This window comes from Pempheris klunzingeri, chromosome 10, assembly GCF_042242105.1.
Source record: "Pempheris klunzingeri isolate RE-2024b chromosome 10, fPemKlu1.hap1, whole genome shotgun sequence".
Lineage (NCBI taxonomy): Eukaryota > Metazoa > Chordata > Actinopteri > Acropomatiformes > Pempheridae > Pempheris > Pempheris klunzingeri.
Genome location: NC_092021.1, coordinates 1289815 through 1308913, shown reverse-complemented (window position 1 = coordinate 1308913; position 19099 = coordinate 1289815). Strand labels below are relative to the sequence as shown.

The 19099-nt window shown below is 42.7% G+C and overlaps 1 protein-coding gene across 1 annotated transcript in view; it reads right to left on the bottom strand.

The window, feature by feature from the left end:
- vwa8 (von Willebrand factor A domain containing 8) overlaps nucleotides 1–19099 on the bottom strand; it is a 65774-nt gene that overhangs the window by 31482 nt on the left and 15193 nt on the right. The window contains exons 15-29 of the mRNA XM_070838256.1: nucleotides 18123–18312; nucleotides 17105–17182; nucleotides 16879–16994; nucleotides 16678–16778; nucleotides 15730–15836; nucleotides 13385–13456; nucleotides 12162–12238; nucleotides 9689–9764; nucleotides 8363–8498; nucleotides 7698–7817; nucleotides 7323–7528; nucleotides 3515–3666; nucleotides 1821–1929; nucleotides 1094–1232; nucleotides 362–549 (exon numbers count right to left, since the gene is read on the bottom strand). Coding sequence (XP_070694357.1) covers nucleotides 362–549; nucleotides 1094–1232; nucleotides 1821–1929; nucleotides 3515–3666; nucleotides 7323–7528; nucleotides 7698–7817; nucleotides 8363–8498; nucleotides 9689–9764; nucleotides 12162–12238; nucleotides 13385–13456; nucleotides 15730–15836; nucleotides 16678–16778; nucleotides 16879–16994; nucleotides 17105–17182; nucleotides 18123–18312 — 1867 coding nt within the window. The remainder of the gene's footprint in view (nucleotides 1–361; nucleotides 550–1093; nucleotides 1233–1820; nucleotides 1930–3514; nucleotides 3667–7322; nucleotides 7529–7697; nucleotides 7818–8362; nucleotides 8499–9688; nucleotides 9765–12161; nucleotides 12239–13384; nucleotides 13457–15729; nucleotides 15837–16677; nucleotides 16779–16878; nucleotides 16995–17104; nucleotides 17183–18122; nucleotides 18313–19099) is intronic.

The window sequence follows — 19099 nt, the reverse complement described above, 5'->3', positions numbered from 1 at the left end:
TGGTAAATAATACTAAAACTACTTACAGTTTCTACATGACTGCACATTGTTCTCATATGGTGTTTCATATACCTACCATCTTCCACTTCTACTGCGCTACAACCATGTTTTCTTTTCACTGCCTTTGCTGTGTGATTGTTTGTTTCATCCCCTGTTCTCTCGAAGCTGAGTCCACCTTGTTTGACAGTGTCACAGCAAACCATTTGCAGAATTCACACCCCCTCCATGGTGTTACAAGTCAACTGGAGGTGCTACTGACACATCTCAGCGCAGAGCCACCCGACACAGCTCCCGTGCCCCGCGTAATCTAATGAGTGTGATTATGTAGCCCATGCGAGCCCGTCTCTGTGTGTGTACCAACCTGCTCCTCATGTAACACCACCTGTCCATCCAGAGGACTGCCAAGTGGAGCAACGGTGACAAAAGGCTGCCATACGCCACTGATGGTCCTGGGGAAGACGTCGTACAGCTCCATGCACTGAATTGTGTCCCCGCGCTCCTTCATGGAGTACAGGGACACTGGGTTACATGTGGCCACATACAGCACGTCTGCAAAACAAGATCAGAGGGAATGTAGGACTGTAATTAAGTCTGTAATATGTGTCTGTTATAGTAGGTAGATCTATTAGGTAGTCTAGGGTGTTGGGTGTTATGAGTCATGAGTTAATGGCTATGAATTCTATTGTTCTGTCATGTGCACTTGATTTCAGTTTAACGTCCTGGTGTTGAAACATTTCCACAGCACACACAGATTAACTGACAGGCATCTTATATCTACTGTCAAAACGCCCCTGTTGGACTGTCGTCTCTATGTATTATGTTTCTTATTGCTATTTTGTGACATTTTAAATATTAATTTTGTTACTTTCTGTGCTTCACACAAGCTCTTATACTAACTATCCAACACTTTTGTGTTGCAAATACAACCGTAAGTGTCCCTTTGGGCTAACTGTTACACATTTCACTCCCTTGCATATTTAGTCCATGTATCATTATTTCATTACACCACTGGATCTTCTGAATTGCCCCTAAAACTGAAACCAGTGACCTAGGAATGTATTGAATGATGTGTTGATGGTGTTTGTGTGTATACCATCTTTGGTGGCGACATCACAGATGATATTGACTTCATTCATGGGAATCTGCCAGTGGGCTTTCTCTTCACTGAAACTCAAAGCTCTGCTCTCCTGTCTGTTGCAGGGGTAACCCTGAACACGCAGAAACACGGGGCCCTGGAAACACAAAGCCCAATGTCACAGTGGTGTACACATGCTCTCACACTTCGAGCTCATGGTTAACATTCTGTTTCAGTAACTGGATTAAGATAATAAGGCTCTATGTTTATTCTTTGTTTTTCCTCCAACTGTTGATGGTGCAGAGAAGCCAAGCTGACTGTGTACATTTAAGTTCTCATGATAGAAGCAGAAGCAGATTATGCTGCAGATAATCAGTTTCTCAGTGGCGCACCCATATGATCAGTATATTCCAAATAGTCCTAATTTAGCAACAGTACAGTAAATACACAGCTTCCTTTCGGAGTTTCGATGCTTCAGGGATCATGGCCGCCTGACAAAGAAGCACTGTGTTTAGCAAACCAACATCGTTTCAATACGTTTTTTCATACTTTTTATCTGCGGTGAAAACTTAGCCAGTAGAAGCTGACTTTCAATAAATCTGACCACAGCTCCATTTAATAGCCTCCTGTTAAACCTGCGATTAGAGTGAACCATCACTGTTTAAATACTGGTCCTCAGCCTATTTCACCATAAGTGGGATATCTGCTGCTAGTGAGGTTTATGTTTTTGAGTGTGCGTGTTTACCTTGATGTCTATGGGGTGTGTCTCAGTAGGACAGAGCAGTTTGCGTCGAGCGTTGCCACTTTGGTTTATTGTCCAGTACCCAGTCATCTTGACCTCTGGCAGGGGCAACCTAAGGTTAAAGCTCATATGGTGACACCTGCCTGGTGGGACCTGAAAAACTGTGAATTGTGCTGAGATACAGACATGTCAAGTTGTGAGTGACAATGTAAATTCACTGCATGTGTTTTTGGGCATTTGTGTTTTTGTTTCTTGGAGTGCACCTTAGTAAACATCCTGCTGGACAGTCCTTCTATGAACGGATACATAAGAGAAACCGCCTCTTGTTTGTTGTCTTTGATGGTGTGGAGTATAAACTGTTCAAACAAGGCTTCAAATCACTAAAACATTGATCCTGAAAGATGCAAAAGCCCCACTGAATGGAACAGCTAATCGATACAATGACATACGGAATTGTTCAAGGAAAATACTTGTTTCTGCCCTGTTCTTATGAAACCAAATTTATGAATGTTATAAGTCAAAATAAAACCACAGGAGACAGACGAAACAAATATTTTCCTTTATTTAAAAGACAGAGCTGTACATAATTCGACAACAGTGGTTATCAGAAACTTATCTTTCTCTTGTAGGAAAGGTGAGGTAATGTGAACAATGTAGACGGCATTTAATTTAATACTACAGGAAGCAGAGAGGAGGCTTCATGGAGGCCTCAACGTTTCTATCAGCTTGAAACCAGACATTTGAGCTGATTTCAAACATTTCAGGACTTCATTTCTGAAAGTTACAAATCCTCTAAAATCAGAAAACTCAAGGACCACTCAGAATAAGAGGTGTTCCAAAGGGTTCTCCACAGAAATGTACGAGATCAACCTAAAACCACTGTCCTCTGACAGTTACAGTCAAAACAGGAATATCGTGAACCATTCACCAAAATGATGCTGCTTCAGAAGAACAACTTTGGGATCTTCGGAGGGTAATATAAAGAATATATAGAGGTATATCTAAAAAATTATGGTTTTGTTATCTAGTTAGTTTGCAACTTCTGTTAATTTAATCTTAAATACCATTCTATAACCATTCTATAACTGAATAACATAACGTGGGAAAAATCTGTGCTAAATAAAAGTGTAATGCAGCAAAAAATGCAGCTGTTATTCTGTTTTTGTGATTTCAAATTAAGTGTCCGTCATGTAGCATCTCATCTTTCCATTATGTGTTGAGATAATGCTAAAATCACAAGCATCTAAGACATTGGCTGCCGTACGAGGCAGGTCATAGTGACATAAGGATGAATATTTTAAAACTAGAGCACTTCCAGTTGTAACCCTGACACAGGTTTCTACCCACAAGAACAAAGGTTCTTCAGTGGCTGGAGAACCTAAAAAGAGCTCTACTACGCACTTATGTTTCTGAGAGTATATGACATTATCAGACGGACTATCTGTCCTCTCTGCAGGTACAATCAGTAGCTCGACCCGCTCTGTTAAGATCTTAAGTTTAATGAGATTTATAACATACCCTGTTAAGCTGCCAAGTAATGCCCATGTCATTTATTACCTATTGACCGACTCTAACCTCTTCTGACTGCGTGACAGTCTGAGTAAACATGAATGTATGTACCTGGATGAACCTTTAGTGTCTGTGCGTGTGTGTGTGTGTGTGTGTCATCCTAGCAGCTTGTGCTCCTGATGCCTTACTCTTTAGCCAGTTTGACAGAGCTGGGCTTGGCTCCAATGGGAATCCCATGCTTGTGCAGTGCTTCAATCAGAACGTCCCGCATGTCTTTGTTGTAGGAGTCAAAGTCGAAGACATTTCGCACCACATTGGCCAAACCCTCGTTGGGGAATTTCTGTTGGGAGACAAAGTGGAGTAGGGTGGAGTAGTTCAGTGTCACTGGAAAAAGGCACAAGAAAGAGAAGGCAAGCACACAGGGGGGTTTATGTAAAAGACAGGTGGGGAGGATGGTTAGAGGAAGAGAGGGTCAGAGAAAGGCATAAAGTTATTACTCTTATTAGTTATTTAACAGGGGTCAGTGCAGTGATAGTCTGGGATAGGACATCTGAAAGGTAACTCATCTCTAGAACACAGCTGTGACAGGCGCGCACACCAGAAGTTTTGGTTTCTTTTGCTGAGGGCGTCGCTTGCAGCCTTCGTCACTGCATTTGTTATAAATACATTTTGTATATTGTACAGTAACTATGGTGATCGGTTAGTGAGTAGGCCATGAAGGCAGAGAAACCGAGAGAGAGTGGGAGATACTGGAAGCACAAGCAAAGAAAGATGCTACACTTCAAACAGTCAAAAAAAAAAAAAAACATCACCGTGTTGGTAATGTGGCAGAACATAATCAGTGTCGGTGAGTCCCTCCTTGCAGGGTAGTGATAGTGATAAACGGAACAGAATATACCAGATAAGTTTTCCTCACAGATCTTAAGATATTAACCCATTATTGACAGATTTGTGGCTTTGTCAACAGAATATTTTCAGCTTCAGCATCACCTTCACCAGACAGATGCCTCTCAAATACAGGAATGTGTTGCTTTTCTCCATTTCACATCACTGTGAACTGAATATCTTTGAGCTCTCGAGACAAAACCGGTATCATGATGACACCACTACAGGCAGTGGTGACTTAAAACAAACATTTCCCTTTTTTTTTTACAAATTTGTAGGCTATACGGTCATCAAGATACCCGACTGTTGGTGTTGACACAAAACAAGGATTTTTGAACAATGATTGAATGAATATGTATTTCTACAAAATTGTGCCACAGATGTGAAAGATTTGAGCACACATAGTTTTTGGTTTAAACAACTATCTGATGAAGGAACACACAAACATGATTCTTCACTTCCAGTTCTTCACGTTGAGTGTCTACAGCCTCGATGTGAGTACGCTTATTGTTTAGATACATATTTAAAAAGACATGGTGCACATAATGACTCCATAGCCCTGAATCACTGGGGATTATAAGGACCAGAATTGCATCTTCAGACCAACATATTTATCTATAATGTTATAAAATGGCTGCACAATCAAGAAGAGCATCATCCCGACTACAACATAAAATTTAGAGAGCGTTGGACTGTATTGATCCGGGCTCCCAGTTACCAGAAAGGCACAATAATGACCAAATGTTGAATGGTAATTCTGCCTCTTCTGCCTCGAAAAAAGCAATTTAGAGCTTGACTAAATGATCGTGTGTGGGTCCCACTCGTGTAGATGTCAATAGGGGTGATGACTGATGACAGAATAGGGTGGCCAGAGGAATAATCAAACACAAGGGTTTGTCCCTGTGCATTGAATTATTGATCTAAAGTAGCGCAAGCTCAAATCTTAATTTCCCTCTTCTCTAAGCCCTGATCTACAGGTAACCATGGGAACAACGCTCTCTGCTAAACATTCATGTACATTTATGTTACTTTGCTACTAAAATAACAGAATAAATAAGTAGTTTCCCGTTGAAGTCTATTTGGTAATTTCAAACTAGGATCACTTTAAGCATGAAATACAGTTTGGTGCTTTGATGATATCAGACCTCCAAAGGACACAGAAATGAGAAATGACCATAATTAGTTGCAGCTATCTGCTGAGCTGGGAGGATGTTTTGTGGTGCAAATTTGTGGGCTATGAATGGTGAAGGAAGCAGAGGGCTAAATGGTGAAATGAGTGGGTGGAGGAAGAGAAAAGCAGAGATGAGGGTGGGGTACTTTGAAACTCAAACGAGATGCAGTGATAAATTCTTTAAGAGCACAGATGATGTGATACATGACAGATAATATGTTGTATTTTTATTCACACCCCCCCACACACACACACACGTTTCAGGAGAGACTGCCGTTCTCTGTAGATTACACAGTATTTTTTATTTTTCTACATGGCAGATTAATATCGAAGACATCTGAATGACGAAGGAACACATGAAATTATGTACTAAACAAAAAAGTGTTAAACAAACCAGAATATGTTTTATATTTTAGATTCTTCAGAGTAGCCACCCTTTGCTTTGCTGACAGCTTTCCCCACTTCTCTCAGTGAGCTTCATGAGGTCGTCACCTGGATGGTTTTCCAGCAGTCTAGAAGGGGTTCCTAGAGGTGCTGAGCACTTGTTGCTGCTTTTCCTTCACTCTGCGGCCCAACTCATCCCAAACCATCTCAGTTGGGTTTAGGTCGGGTGATTGTTGAAGACGGGTCATGTGACGCAGCACTTTATCGCTCTCCTTCTTCAAATCCCACCAGAGATTTCCTACAGGATTCAAGTCAGGTGACTGTGACGGACTCTCTGGTATCTTCCAGGACTTTTTCTGAACCCAAGCCTTAGTGGATTTTGAGATATGCTTGGGATCATTGTCCTGTTGGAAGGTCCAATGACGCCCAAGCTTCAGCTTCCTCACGGACGGCCTGATGTTTTCTCCTGGATTTCCTGATACCGGATTGAATCCATCTTCCTCCAAACGCCAGAACATCACCGAGCCACTACCATGTTTAATTTTCAGCATGTGCCTCATTCTTCCTCCTCCAGACATGCCGCTGATCCACAGACTCAAAAAGATCCAGTTTTGTTTCATCACTCCACAGAACAGAGTCCCAAAAACGTCGGTGGCTCATTTCTATGGTTTCAAGAATATTGGAGTGACTTGTCTTGTGCTTTTGGGACAGTAGTGGTGTAGCTCTTGGAGTTCGGGCACAGAGGCCGTCAGTGTTTAGTATGTGCTTTACTGTAGAAACTGAAACCACAGCGTCTGCTGCCACCAAGTCCTGCTGCAGATCTTTTGCAGACACTAAAGGGTGTTTGGCCTCCTGTCTCCTCAGAAATCTGGTGGCAGCCGTTGAGAGCTTCCTCTTTCTGCCACATTCAGGTAGTGCAGCCAGTGTTCCTTTAGCTTTGAACCTGTAAACTACGCTTCCAACAGCATCTGTAGGAAGATTCGGTGACTTTGCTAACTTTCAGTCAATTTTTTCCAGATTGACGGACCATCATGTCTTAAAGTAATGATGGACTTTTGTTTCTCTTTACTTAGTTGAGTGGCGATAACATGGATTAGAACAGTGGTTGAATAGGGCTGTTCACTGTATCCAACTGTGTACCGACCCCGCACAACACAAGCTGTCGGCAAAGCAAAAGATGGCTGCTCTGGTTTGTTTAACACTTTTTCTTTACTACATAGGTGTTCCTTTATAGTTTTGATGTCTTTAATATTAATCTACAATATAGAAAATTATAAAGATAAAGAAAAACCTTGGAGCGAGAAGGTGCGTCCAACGTTTTGACTGGTGCTGTATACTAGGGTGTCCATGTGTGGGTAGAAACAAGGCCTCCCCTCTCTGTCATAGCTGTGTTGTGAGGAAACTCTCTTGCATTATTAAAGCATCTAGCAGTGCAGGATTTAAGTCACATCGTTTTTATGAATTATATATAAAATAGTCTGGGGCCAAACCAAAGGAAACAGAAAAGTAAAATAAGTGTTGTACTGTCGAGGGATATGTATCATATGTCTTCTCACCTGGAGGTGTTTGACAATGTTGACCACCTCTCGGGTGGAATAGGGGTAAGTGATGGTGCCCTGATCTGCCATGGACCTCAGCTCTCCAAAGGCGCCCACCAGCTTCTGCAGAGTAGCGTCGGGAACGTCTGGGCCGTACTGTTTCAGCATTGCCAGCTCCGCCTGAGGCTTTGGATTGTCCACAGCATGGCAGCTAAAAATATCACCTGTTCAGAAGACAATAACTGGTAATCCCTTCCTGTGGCAATAGCTTCTCAATTTCTTTTAACTTTACTAAAAGAATATCTGCTTAGCTATTTGTATGCTCATGCTATGCTTTCTTTAGAGCCATTTTCTACCCACACCAGTTTGTAGATGTTGTGCGTGTGTGTGTACCTAAAGCTCCAAAAAAGTCATTGCCCAAGAAAGGAAAACCAGGTCGGTTAGCTAGGACAAGCATCCTGAAGTCTGGGTGCATGACTATGGTGTTGGGCCTTCCCTTGGCTTCACGTGGGTCTTTGGAGGAGACAAAGTTAGCATAGTTAGTGCATGACACGACAAGCAAAAGAAAAAAACCCATCAAAACAGGCATTCATACTTCCTGATTCTGCCTTTAGTGCTCTCTTTTTAATTCTTAATGTTTTGATTAGATTTGTGTGACTGAGTCTCACACACACCCCTACTGTCCTGATAGCATCAGGAGCTGTCTCAAGTGTGTGTTTATGAAGTCTCAAGGTTGTGTTTACGTTCCATTGGGAGGAAGAGCCTCTCAGGAATGGAGCAACTGGTGTGATTACGTGGAACAACTTGGAAAATCTACATGTTTGCGGTGCAGCATGATCCAAAATCTACTGGTACCTGTCCATAAAGGCTTTTATCCTAAGCCCCCTTTAGTGGCCTGTATCTGATGTTTTACTCGTGTTTGTCTTCTAGAATATCCAATCGTCGACTCGTCCATTTAATGGTCCTGCTCCTGTCTGCACACCGTGTCTGGGACATGTCTTTTGTCACACATGCACATGCAGGGAATTATGTGTCTGTGAATGTGCTTTTGTGTGTACCTGAGATGATTCTGCGTCCGTCTGCCAGAATCATCTCCCCGCTCTCCACCAGGGTTTTGAGGATGCAGGTGACATTAGTGGGAGCTTTGTCGGCCTCATCAATCACTAATATGTGACCCAGCTTCACTGCCTTCACCTGCACACATGCACAAACAAACACACACACACACAAGCATTGTTGAACCTCTTGTCTGGTGGCTCTTCATTTGATAAAAAGAGGAAAAAGGCTGTTACAGCTGTGGTGCTGGGCATGTCCTCTTTGGCCATCTCTGCGATCATCTGACTGTCATACTTCTTTATAAAGAAGCCACCTTCCCAGATCACAGTAGCTCACTTCGTGAGTACCATGGGTGCCGACATTACAGAAAAGAATTCCAGCTCTATCATCAGGCTGTATTCACCACCAGGCCAAAGCCTCACAGCCCAGAGTTATTCTTTTGGAAAATAACCTCCTCCAACTTAAATTCCTCTTGTGTGAATGACTGGAGACGAGAGACCAGAAATGCGCTATACAAGTGCAGTCAATTTACCATCACTGCTATTGGTACATTGACGTTTTTTTAAACCGCATGTAAATCTCTGCTTAACTCTGCCCAATTTCAAACAGTGCCGCCAAAATAGTGAAGACATTTAGGTGGGTGTGCAAAGAAAAGAGGTACAGTATAGAAGCTGGGTGGCAAACACTGAAAAAGACCACAATGCCTTGTTTTTACTGTTTACTGTCCAGGGCAAGTGAGCCCATCTGTTCTCCCAACATGCTGGATACTGTTTCAGTCTGGCTGGGGTATGGTCAAGTGAATGTGCTGCTTCCTGTCACTCACCGAATGCAAAGATGGAGCAGACTCACGGGACAGGACACGAGCGATGTTTCTTTTCTAGCTACTGCCTGATCCAAAGTGAATTGCTAAATGTTATCACTGAGTACTTAAGTAGTGCTTCCTTTGTCACCCCCACATATAGACAGTTTGATTTTTTCAATTCCACATGAGACAACATGAGACTTGAAATACAAAGTTAATGTCTAAAGTGTGGGTGGCTGAGGCGCCGTTTCAAAGATCTGCTTTTCATTCATGCATTGAAGGCTAAACAAAAATATAATTTATAAAAATTAAGTACTTTAACATGCAATTACACCACAAATTCATGAGGCCATGATATCAATGTGCTGTCGCTACGGATTAAAAGGACATTTTGTCCTGTTCTTCCTGCATTTACTAAGGTGTGTAAAAACTGTGCTTGTTTTTAAAATATTTCCAACATATGCAAGAGAAATGAAACCGTAAAAGTACCACTAAAGGAAGGAAGCGTGTGTTTTTACTAACTGACCAGAGGTGAGTCCTCGTACGTGATGATGCCGTCTCGAACTGAGGGCTGCAGGGTCAGCGTCTGGACGGTCGTATCCCTGGGGGAGCAGGAAACTTTTAGAAAATCAAATTGCACTTTTGTTTTGTTGATTTTGTAACTCAGGTTATTTTCTGCAACCCCATTTTACAGACGTTCCCTCAATGCTTCATGAGCAAGCTGAGTTAACGGACAGCTCGGCCGGCTTGGAGCTGCTTCGTCTGCTGTAAGGATCGTCACTGCTGATCGTGGATGCCTCCACCTCGTCCACCTTCTTGTTTGTTTTTCATTTTGGTTTTATGACGTATTTGAGCTGGACTTCAAGGCGTCTTCACATTGTTAAAAAAGCTCACTAAGAAGATCGTGGGAATACATCTTTCTAATAAAAACTGAAGACAGATCTCTTTACAGATCATTTATTGGCTCTTACCTTGTGTGTGTAATATGTTGGATGTGAGTGAGAGAGTGGTTTCCTGGGCTGAGCTGAATGTAAGGTATATAGCATGGGAAAGTAGTGGGGACATAGTGAGGCTCCCTGTTTTAGTTCATCAGATCTTCATAGAGAAATTTAAAAAACAAACAGATCCATTTGAAATGATTTTTTTACCTGAAACTTAAATACCCACACACCAAAACCATGTTGCATTTCCTATTACAAGAACACACCAGTTGCTGTCGTTTACAGTAAACAAGGTTTTCTCGCCAAGAACACAAAAGAGTGAAGTAAAAAAAGAGTGAAATAAAAGAAAGCAATTTGAATTGTAGATGATGATTTGGAAGTGGTGAGCCCTGCTTATACTGTGTTGCTGCTGTGGCCAAATGGGTCTCCAGTGACCTCCCCAGGTGGAACAGATCTCACGTGTCCGTAGAGCATTTGCATATCTGCGCAGTGTTTCTTTACCTGAATACCATTTGATGGCTGAAGATGCAGGCCAGTGAAAAAGGGTGTCAGTGACACTGTGCTGAGTTCAACCGGCCAGCAACACAAACATAACATTAAACCATCTCCCCAAAAACTTTGATTCCCTTGTGGCGTCCAAAATTATCCCTCCCTCTTTCTCTGAACATCTCTCTCTTTCTACCCACCTGCCAGCCCTCCCTCTAACACCCCTTTCTCCTCGACATCTCACAGTGTGACCCAGGAGCTGTCCTAGTTTCCTTCCTGGCTGGCTGCATCTCTCTTGCTTTTCTGAGCCACATCTCTGTAGGCTTTCAGTCACCGGCTCCCAAAAGCCACATGTACAGATCTTCCTGCCTCTGCCTTGGTCTAATATTAGCTGCTGCTACAGTAGCTAACCAGGCCACATCCACGCTCAGCTCCGCTTCGACTTTCAGAAGACTTTGACAAACTGCACACACACACACACACACACACACAGACACACACGCTGAGAGGAGAGGTTTTTTTGCTTCTACACGTGACTGTGCTGTTGGTTCGACTGTAGATGAAATCTTATTTTTGTGTTACTACAGATCTTCTCTTCTAGTCTGTGATGACTTTTATTGGCATTGTGATTGTTGCCTATCCCTCATTGCAGAGTCATTGACACACAAAACACAGCCATCTTATTAGTGCCAAGATCAATACAAAGCCCGCCTCTGCCTCTGATTGATCTAAGCTACATTCAACATGAAAGCTGATTTCACAGCACACAACTTATCGATCTACGGATGAGCAACTCCGACCTAATTTTCCTGAGGTGTGATTGCATGTGTATTTATAGAACCTGAGTTAGCAAGGTCTTCTTCAAATGGCTCTTCTTTAATATGGGCATGCGAAGCCCTACTTCTGTTGGAGGGTGGCCTTATTTATCGAAAGCCAAAATAGATTCTGACACTCTTAGAGAAGACCAAGGCTGGCGGGGTCGTAAAAGAAAATGCTGGCAGCTCACATCTTCCATATATAGGGTGGCTTTGTTCCTCACATCGGAAATCTACAAGTACTTAAAAGAAACATGTGATCATTTCTCCTGAAAAGCTTCATAGTTTGCCAAACACAATAGATATGGGCGACTATTTCAGAAACTGAAATCCCTTTAAGAAGCATCCAGTAGTGATAGGGAGACGCAGGGTTAAAATTCCACAATGCAATGAACCTAAGACTATGAACTGTTAGTGCAAAAAGACAATAATTCATACCTCGACTAATAATGAACTTGAGATATTGTGCAGCTGGTGGCCCACACATGGAAAACTCAATACATGAATTATGTTTTTTTAGAAGAAGACATTTAGAGAAGGCAGGCAACCGAAACGGAAAAAGTGAGACGAAAGAGAAACTGTCGGGAGAAGCTGAAAACACTGAGGCAGGATTATAAAAGAGAATTAAGATCAACAGTAAGGTGCAGAGGGAAGGTTTGTGTTCAAAAGACCTTGAGTTGTTTCTGAGCTATGTGACATAGTTTGTTTGGGTAAAACACTTGTGCATACTTTGAAATGACATGTTAAATCTCATCACCTGTGGAGCTGCAGGTACTCTCTGGGCCTGTTCAGAAGGTGCAGGAACCGGTCCACGATTTTATTCTTACCCACACCCTGTGGAAGGATAAGAAAACAAAGCTTTTGGCAAACAGCAACTTAAAGAAGTACATTTCCAATGCACCAACAACGTTTCGGTATCATCGGCTATGAGGAGAAATAAAGAGGTGTCCATTCCATGTGTGGACAGGCAGTGCTGAGAGGGAGAGCTGACTGTTTCCCTAAAGTTTTGATGGTGCTACGTTCTGACAGGGGCTACTCTCCGGGACTCCCACTGGCTTCCCACAGAGCCTGCCTCTCCTGGATGGCTGCCGAATCTCTTGGCCAGTCTGTCAGATGTCAAGTAAGCCACTCTGACAGCTCCTAATGTCTCAGCTTCGCCCAAGCATGGTCATACACACAGATTTGCAAATAGCTTCTCCCACTCAGTCTCTCCCACATGCATGAACACACATAAACACGAATGCAAAAATACACAAAAACAACCTCCCCTGAGCTGGCAGTACAACATGTCCACTTTCACTCTGTCCTCCTCCTCTCACCTCCTTTTAAACTGGCCCATTAGGACCTGACTGGGGGCACAGAGTGTCCCTGAGGAAGTGCTACATGCTTCCTTATGTCCACAGTGAGCTGTGAACGGGTGAGGCTGCAGGGTGACACCAGGGTGCAGGGAGGTGGTTTCACAACGCTTCCCTCCACGCTCACATAGGGCCGACATGTGTGGCTCACTTTACAAAGACCCAGTGCTGCAAACACACCACAGACCGCCTTCTGCAAGCACAAGTCTAAGCTCTGTTTATATTACTAGACACCAAAGTGGGATCGTGACAGTGAAAATGATTGGACCGAGATGGAAAAAGGCTCTTGAGGCTCTTTTCTGGAGACAGGGGAGAGTATTTTTCACTTAAGAGTAGAATGAGTAGGATTTTCCTTAAAAAAATATCAATGTATAAAACTGTACTTTCAAAACTGGAGAAATGCAAATACAACATGGCGAATAAATGCAAAGAGGACACTGCTCATTCCAAAACAAGAGTCAATCTGAGATTGGCCGTCACTCACCCTCACCCTGACCGTGGTCGGGGGGGCCTGGGCTTCTGGTGTCGTTGAGTCAGAGAGAGCCAACTTTGAATGTTGTGATTATAAACCACAACTTGGTGAATCCTACTCATTCTACCAAACAAACACCAACATGTCACTCACCTGGTTGCCCACCAAGAGGAGGTGCTCTCCTAACAGAAAGTCTTTTAACATGTCCTCCATCACCATCATGTGCTGCAGAGAGATTTAAACAAACATTCAACTGAAATGTATAAATCATAATTAGTTTTAGGAACTTGGACGTTGATTGAGCCCAGATGGTCACTGTGGTCAACTGGAATTCACATTTTATGGAAAAAGTTCTGTCGTTCCTGTTTGAAGGGAAGAATTGATCTGACAGGGTAACTGTTCTGGGTTCGAAATGACAGATAGGTGCATAATTCTCTGGAATTGGTCCAGTAGATCGCCTCAACCGGCAGCTGTGGATGGGGCTGCAATGGCTGCGATGTAATAAAAAAGTGCTTGTTTTAGCCACTGACAGGCTCAGATTGTCTGACAACATTATGGAAAGGATCCCTACAGGTGAGCAGATTAACCAATCAAGGCAGCAGTACGTTTGCCAGCAACTCCAGTGTTCTGCAAGGTAAAATACTGTTTTTATCGACTGAACCTGATGGCTTTAAAGAGATATAACGGCTGTTTGTGATCCTTTCCATAATGCTGCCAGACGCTTCTGACAACAATCTGACCCTGTCAGTGCCAAAAACAAGCACTTTGACTGGTGCAGTTGCCCTAAAAGAATACATTTTAGCCAGTGTAACCTGTTTGTGGCTGCCAGTTGAGGGGATCTACTGAACCTGATTCAAAACCTTTTTGTACCTGCCAGTCATTTAGACACCAGAATATCTGACAAAGAAGACCAGGTTTTACAATACTCAAATTACACTTCGAAACCATATGGATCTGTGCAAAAATGTGGAGGTTTGCTTTCTCCTCCCCTCTGCTCCCCATGCTTTTTACAACTTTGCTTCTACTCTGAAGGCAGAAAACAGGTCATTAAAAAAAGTAGGGCATCCTCCTTGCACTCATCCTATCTCACCCTCTTCCACTCTTATTTCAGTCTCCAATACAAGCAGGCAGAGGAAAAGGGCAGAATGAGGACAGAGAGAAAGAGAGTGGGAAAGAGATAAATCTGGGTCACATAGCGTCATCAGTATTGCCAGAGGATCCTTTTCTTAGCTGTTTTGTGCACGCTGGGCCTTAGCAGCCAATAAGACGGGGATCAGACGAGAGACACAAATGTCAAAGTAAACACAAAGTGATAAATAAATGTTTTACCTGGTAAAATCTAACATCTATTTTATATGGCCAAACCTAATGAGTGCAAAAGTCTCTTACTCTCTACTAGCCCTGCTACCAACTACCTGCTAATAGGTAGTTTATGTGTTGATAAGAGCAGTAATAGCTACCGTCATCAGCAACACATACTTTTACACGTGTTCAGAGGCTTCCACTAACAGTGGGGTGTGCGGCTGTTATTTAAGAGACCAATAAACATAATACTCAAACTAAAATGTTGCATTTACAAACACAGTAGCTGACGGCTGCTACAATTGCTCCTATTTTTGATGTGTGCTTAACGCTGGAAGTTATAGTAGCATGTAAAAACATTGAGTGTAGGAAGAGTCTACATCTTCAGCGTCGAAAAGGGACATTGAGAGGACTGAGGAGTGCTCGGACCTCTGCCCACTTTCACACCTAAAGCATGCACACTTAGACATACAGTGGGCGTTATTGTCATATTTATAGAGACTGAAAGTTAAACTGTCAACACTGGACAATGCAAACCCAACATACCCAAGCTTCCATCCCATCTGAACAGCTTGAGCCCTAAAAGAGCCTCATATCTGTTTATAGATTTAAGTTACTGATTCTGCATGACCTTTGCTCTTTGTTGTAATGACTACAACTAACAGGCTGAACACAAACATTCAATGAAATCAAGAAGTCAAACTACCTTCTTTCCAATAAAATCCACCAGTAACAGCAATCAAAGGTCAGGTGCACTGTACTGGGAATCAGATTAGCATCTCTGAGACTCCTATGTATCCGACAAGGGCCTCGCAGGAAAAACAACGAGCACGGCTTTGGAAAATATCGGCTAACACGAGAAGGAAGAGTGAAATCCCTCATAGTGATAGGATAGAGTGACAATAAAACCAAGGTAGAAATAAGAACGAGACTGAAGGGACAAAGAAAAGATGAGGCTCGTCTTCTCATTGGTGTATGACCTCATCTGAATAAAGAGTGCAGCGAATATTGCGTGGAGAAGAATGCATTGAGTCATCTTTCTCGGTTTGAGACGGGAAAAAAAACAAAAATAACGGATTTTCCTTTATTGTTTTTATCATGCCCTGGAAATAAACATCTTTTCCAGCCCTTTTTTAGAACTACATACGGACAGATTTGGTTTAGACTCATGTGGCTGTGAGTCAGTGTGTAATTACCTGGGGATTTTCATAGAAGAGCACATCTGGAACCTTCAATTTCAAGTTGGGGTTATAGATGGGAGCAGATACATTGCCAATGGTCAACACACCATCCTTTACCGTACCTAGAGAAATACAGGAGAGGCAGTCACTGTATGTTTACCTGCTGCTGTTCATTACTTTATAACTTGCTCTAAATTTGGATTTGGATACGAGGAAAATTCTGCTCTATGGTCTCTAAGTAATGCTAAATTATTACCATTTGTTCACATTCACAGGAGTTTGCTACAGCATAAAAAACATAGCATCAATAGCACCATCAGCTAACATGACACGCTCCTCAAATAGTGTCTCTGTGAACACTGCATGTATCATTCATGATGGTGCCAGCTCTCACAGACTGATAATAAAACTCATCCAATAAAAGACTTCTTACACACACTCAAAATATATATATTTTTTTCCAAATTGTCACTCAGCTCTGAAAAACATTGATTTTGACCTGTCATCAAGATGACAGCACGTATGACAAAGGAGCCAGTCTTGATTTTGAGAGAGGTTTAGTTATTTTTTCTATACTTCAGCACCTTTTAGATACAACATTTGTCTATGCTGGTGGAAAATCCATATTGGGAGATGCATCATGTCTGACCTTTTTGTAACAGAGCTAATATATTGTGGAAAAAACACTGATGTCTGCAGTAAAGAAAAAGTGTTTGGCTGACGACAATGACCAGAAAATTATACATAAAAGTGCTTGTATGTTGATTGATTTTGACCAATGCCACATTGAAATCAAATGTAGGAAATGTTCTGACTTATAATTGAATGCAGGAATACTGATAACGATCCAATGCGTGGTCAATCATTGAAGCGGCAGCCTAAGCCAGACTAAAAACCCTAAAATGTATTTAGAAACATTGAGCAGTGAGATAAATCTTATCTCCACAGCAGACTGGAACTTACAGCTCAGGTCACGAGTGTGTTCAGCCGGATCTGGAGTGTCCTGTATGGAGCAGTTGGCGAGGCTTTTTTCAAGGAAGGCACGGGCCAGACTGGGCAGGAATCTAAAACATGCATGCACACACTTGATCAATGCAGCACACAATCATACAGCAATGATCTGAAGGTGTGTGTGTGTGTGTGTGTGTGTGTGTGTGTGTGTACCTGGAAAGACAAGCCTTATTGACAGCGTGAGCGATGCTCTCCTCGGGGTACTGAGAGAGACGCCGACAGATTCGCAGCAGCTGTCTGGTAGAGAGAGAAGAGGCCAGGGACTGTGCCTGGGGACACACACACCATACACAAATAAATTATTTAAAATCACACACATGTGGACAAACTGGTAAGAGCACACAAACACACACAGACACACACACACACATTAACTCACTGTGGGGTCATTTGTCTTGCGAAGACTGTGAGTGAGGTGCAATAACTGCTCGGCTGCTTCCTTTGGAACATTAACAGTCTAAAAAGTGAGAAAAAAAGCAAAGACTGGTGAAGAGTATTTAGAACAGGAGACATGTGGATCTCAGCTACAGAAATCTTGATCAAGAATTGTTTTTTTTTCCATTTCACACACTCAATCAATAATTTATTGTGTACACTTGACTAGTTTGTGGTACTATTGAATTCTATTGCATTACGCAGACAGGTTACTAAGCCTAACCTCATTGCTGTAAATGGAGTGAACAGAAAACAGGAAACACCCGTCAGTATAACACAATACAATTCAACAGTACACGCATCAGGTGAACCAAACCTTGCAACACAAAATCCCAGTGAATGGCCAAACAAGGTCTGTACTTCACTTTGTGTCTGAGTGTGTGTGAGGCCAACAAGCTGTTTAACATTACACCTTGTAGTATCGCTGCCAAGTTACAATTTATTTGGAAAAACCCCTGTTGCTGAGCTCCACACAAGCCAGTAATGAGTTGTGGCATCCTGCACAATATCTTGTTTACCAACTCAGTTTATTTTGTGCTGAGCCCTGGCTGAAAGGAGAACTGTGTAAACGAATGTCATTTTTCTTTCTCGCACAGGATAAGTTACTAATGGACATGCTTCTCCTGTAATAGCCCTTGGACTGTTAAACAGGAATGAGCAACTCTCCCTTCCCTCACCTCTAACTAGTCCATCACACATCAAAGGCAGCGTCCAGAGTAAAGCTGTGTTCCATATTTGGAAGCTTTCGTGTCTCCGACAAAATGATTTGTTAGCATTTAAAAGTCTGAAGCAACAAATGAATGTGGTAAAATTAAAGAAACTGCAGGGAAGCAAATGAAAAGTATTGATGACATTTAAGAGAAGAAGAACACTCAAAGGTTCACAAAGCAGTAGCCAGTAAAAAAAAGAGAGCTGAGTATGGAGGTGTTGTCTGTGAGCCCGTGTGTCACTGTCTGTCTCACCAATCCCTGTATAAGCCCCATCTCCTCTGCCTTGGCCAGGGGGGTGACGCTGTGGTAGAGGAACATCGTGAGCAGCTCTGGGCCCAACCACTGCTGACCTCTGCTGTTGCCGCTGCTTGAACTGGCACCCACAACGGGGGGCTCTGCCAGGGCCAGCACCCTGAATGACGGGTGGATGGGAAAGATCGACCTGGAAATACACATGTGATAACAGTTACACACTTTGCAGTGGAAGGATGCAGTGTAGTAGATGTAGAGTGCAGGTGTGCATGGTGTTTGTCACAGATGTGTGTGTGTGCGCGCATGTGTGTGCCCTACTCAATTTATGTCACGGACAAGAGCATGACTTTTGACAGCTGGAGGTCTCATCCTCTGATTCAACTGGACAGCAAAGTCCATTTCCATCACCCCACAGAGAAACCCACACTGCAACAGGATATATTTACTCTAATGTGGGCGGAGGCAGGCGCTAACCATCATCATTGTCACTGCATGTCATACATGAGGATATCAGAGGCTTTCCTGGGCACTTTATTCCACCATCCATCCAAAAACCTTTCTAAATAAAAGTTAAGTTTGGGTTTTTGTTTGTCCCCCTTGTTCACACACTCACTTCCTCCCTGTGTTGCTTTCTATTCAGTCTTGTAATGTAGTCAGTCACATAAGTTTCATTTAAATATCAGCAACATTTACCAAAATTGCCATCCAATCTGACTGGTAAATGGAAAACAGAACACGGTCAACAACATATCAATCCACTGCATCCGCAAATTCAATCCACAAACTTGGGCTGCATGTGTCTTGTTTTCGTAGCGGGGTGGGGCAGAAAGGTTTTCGGTAAGAAACACCAATGTGGACGGGAGTGATCTCAGCAAGAGCAGGATGATAAGTAGACAGAAATCCTGTGGGAGAACAATTTTGACCTCGTCATATGTAGGTTTGCTACGCCAGGAATCTTAACTGTTGACCTGGATATT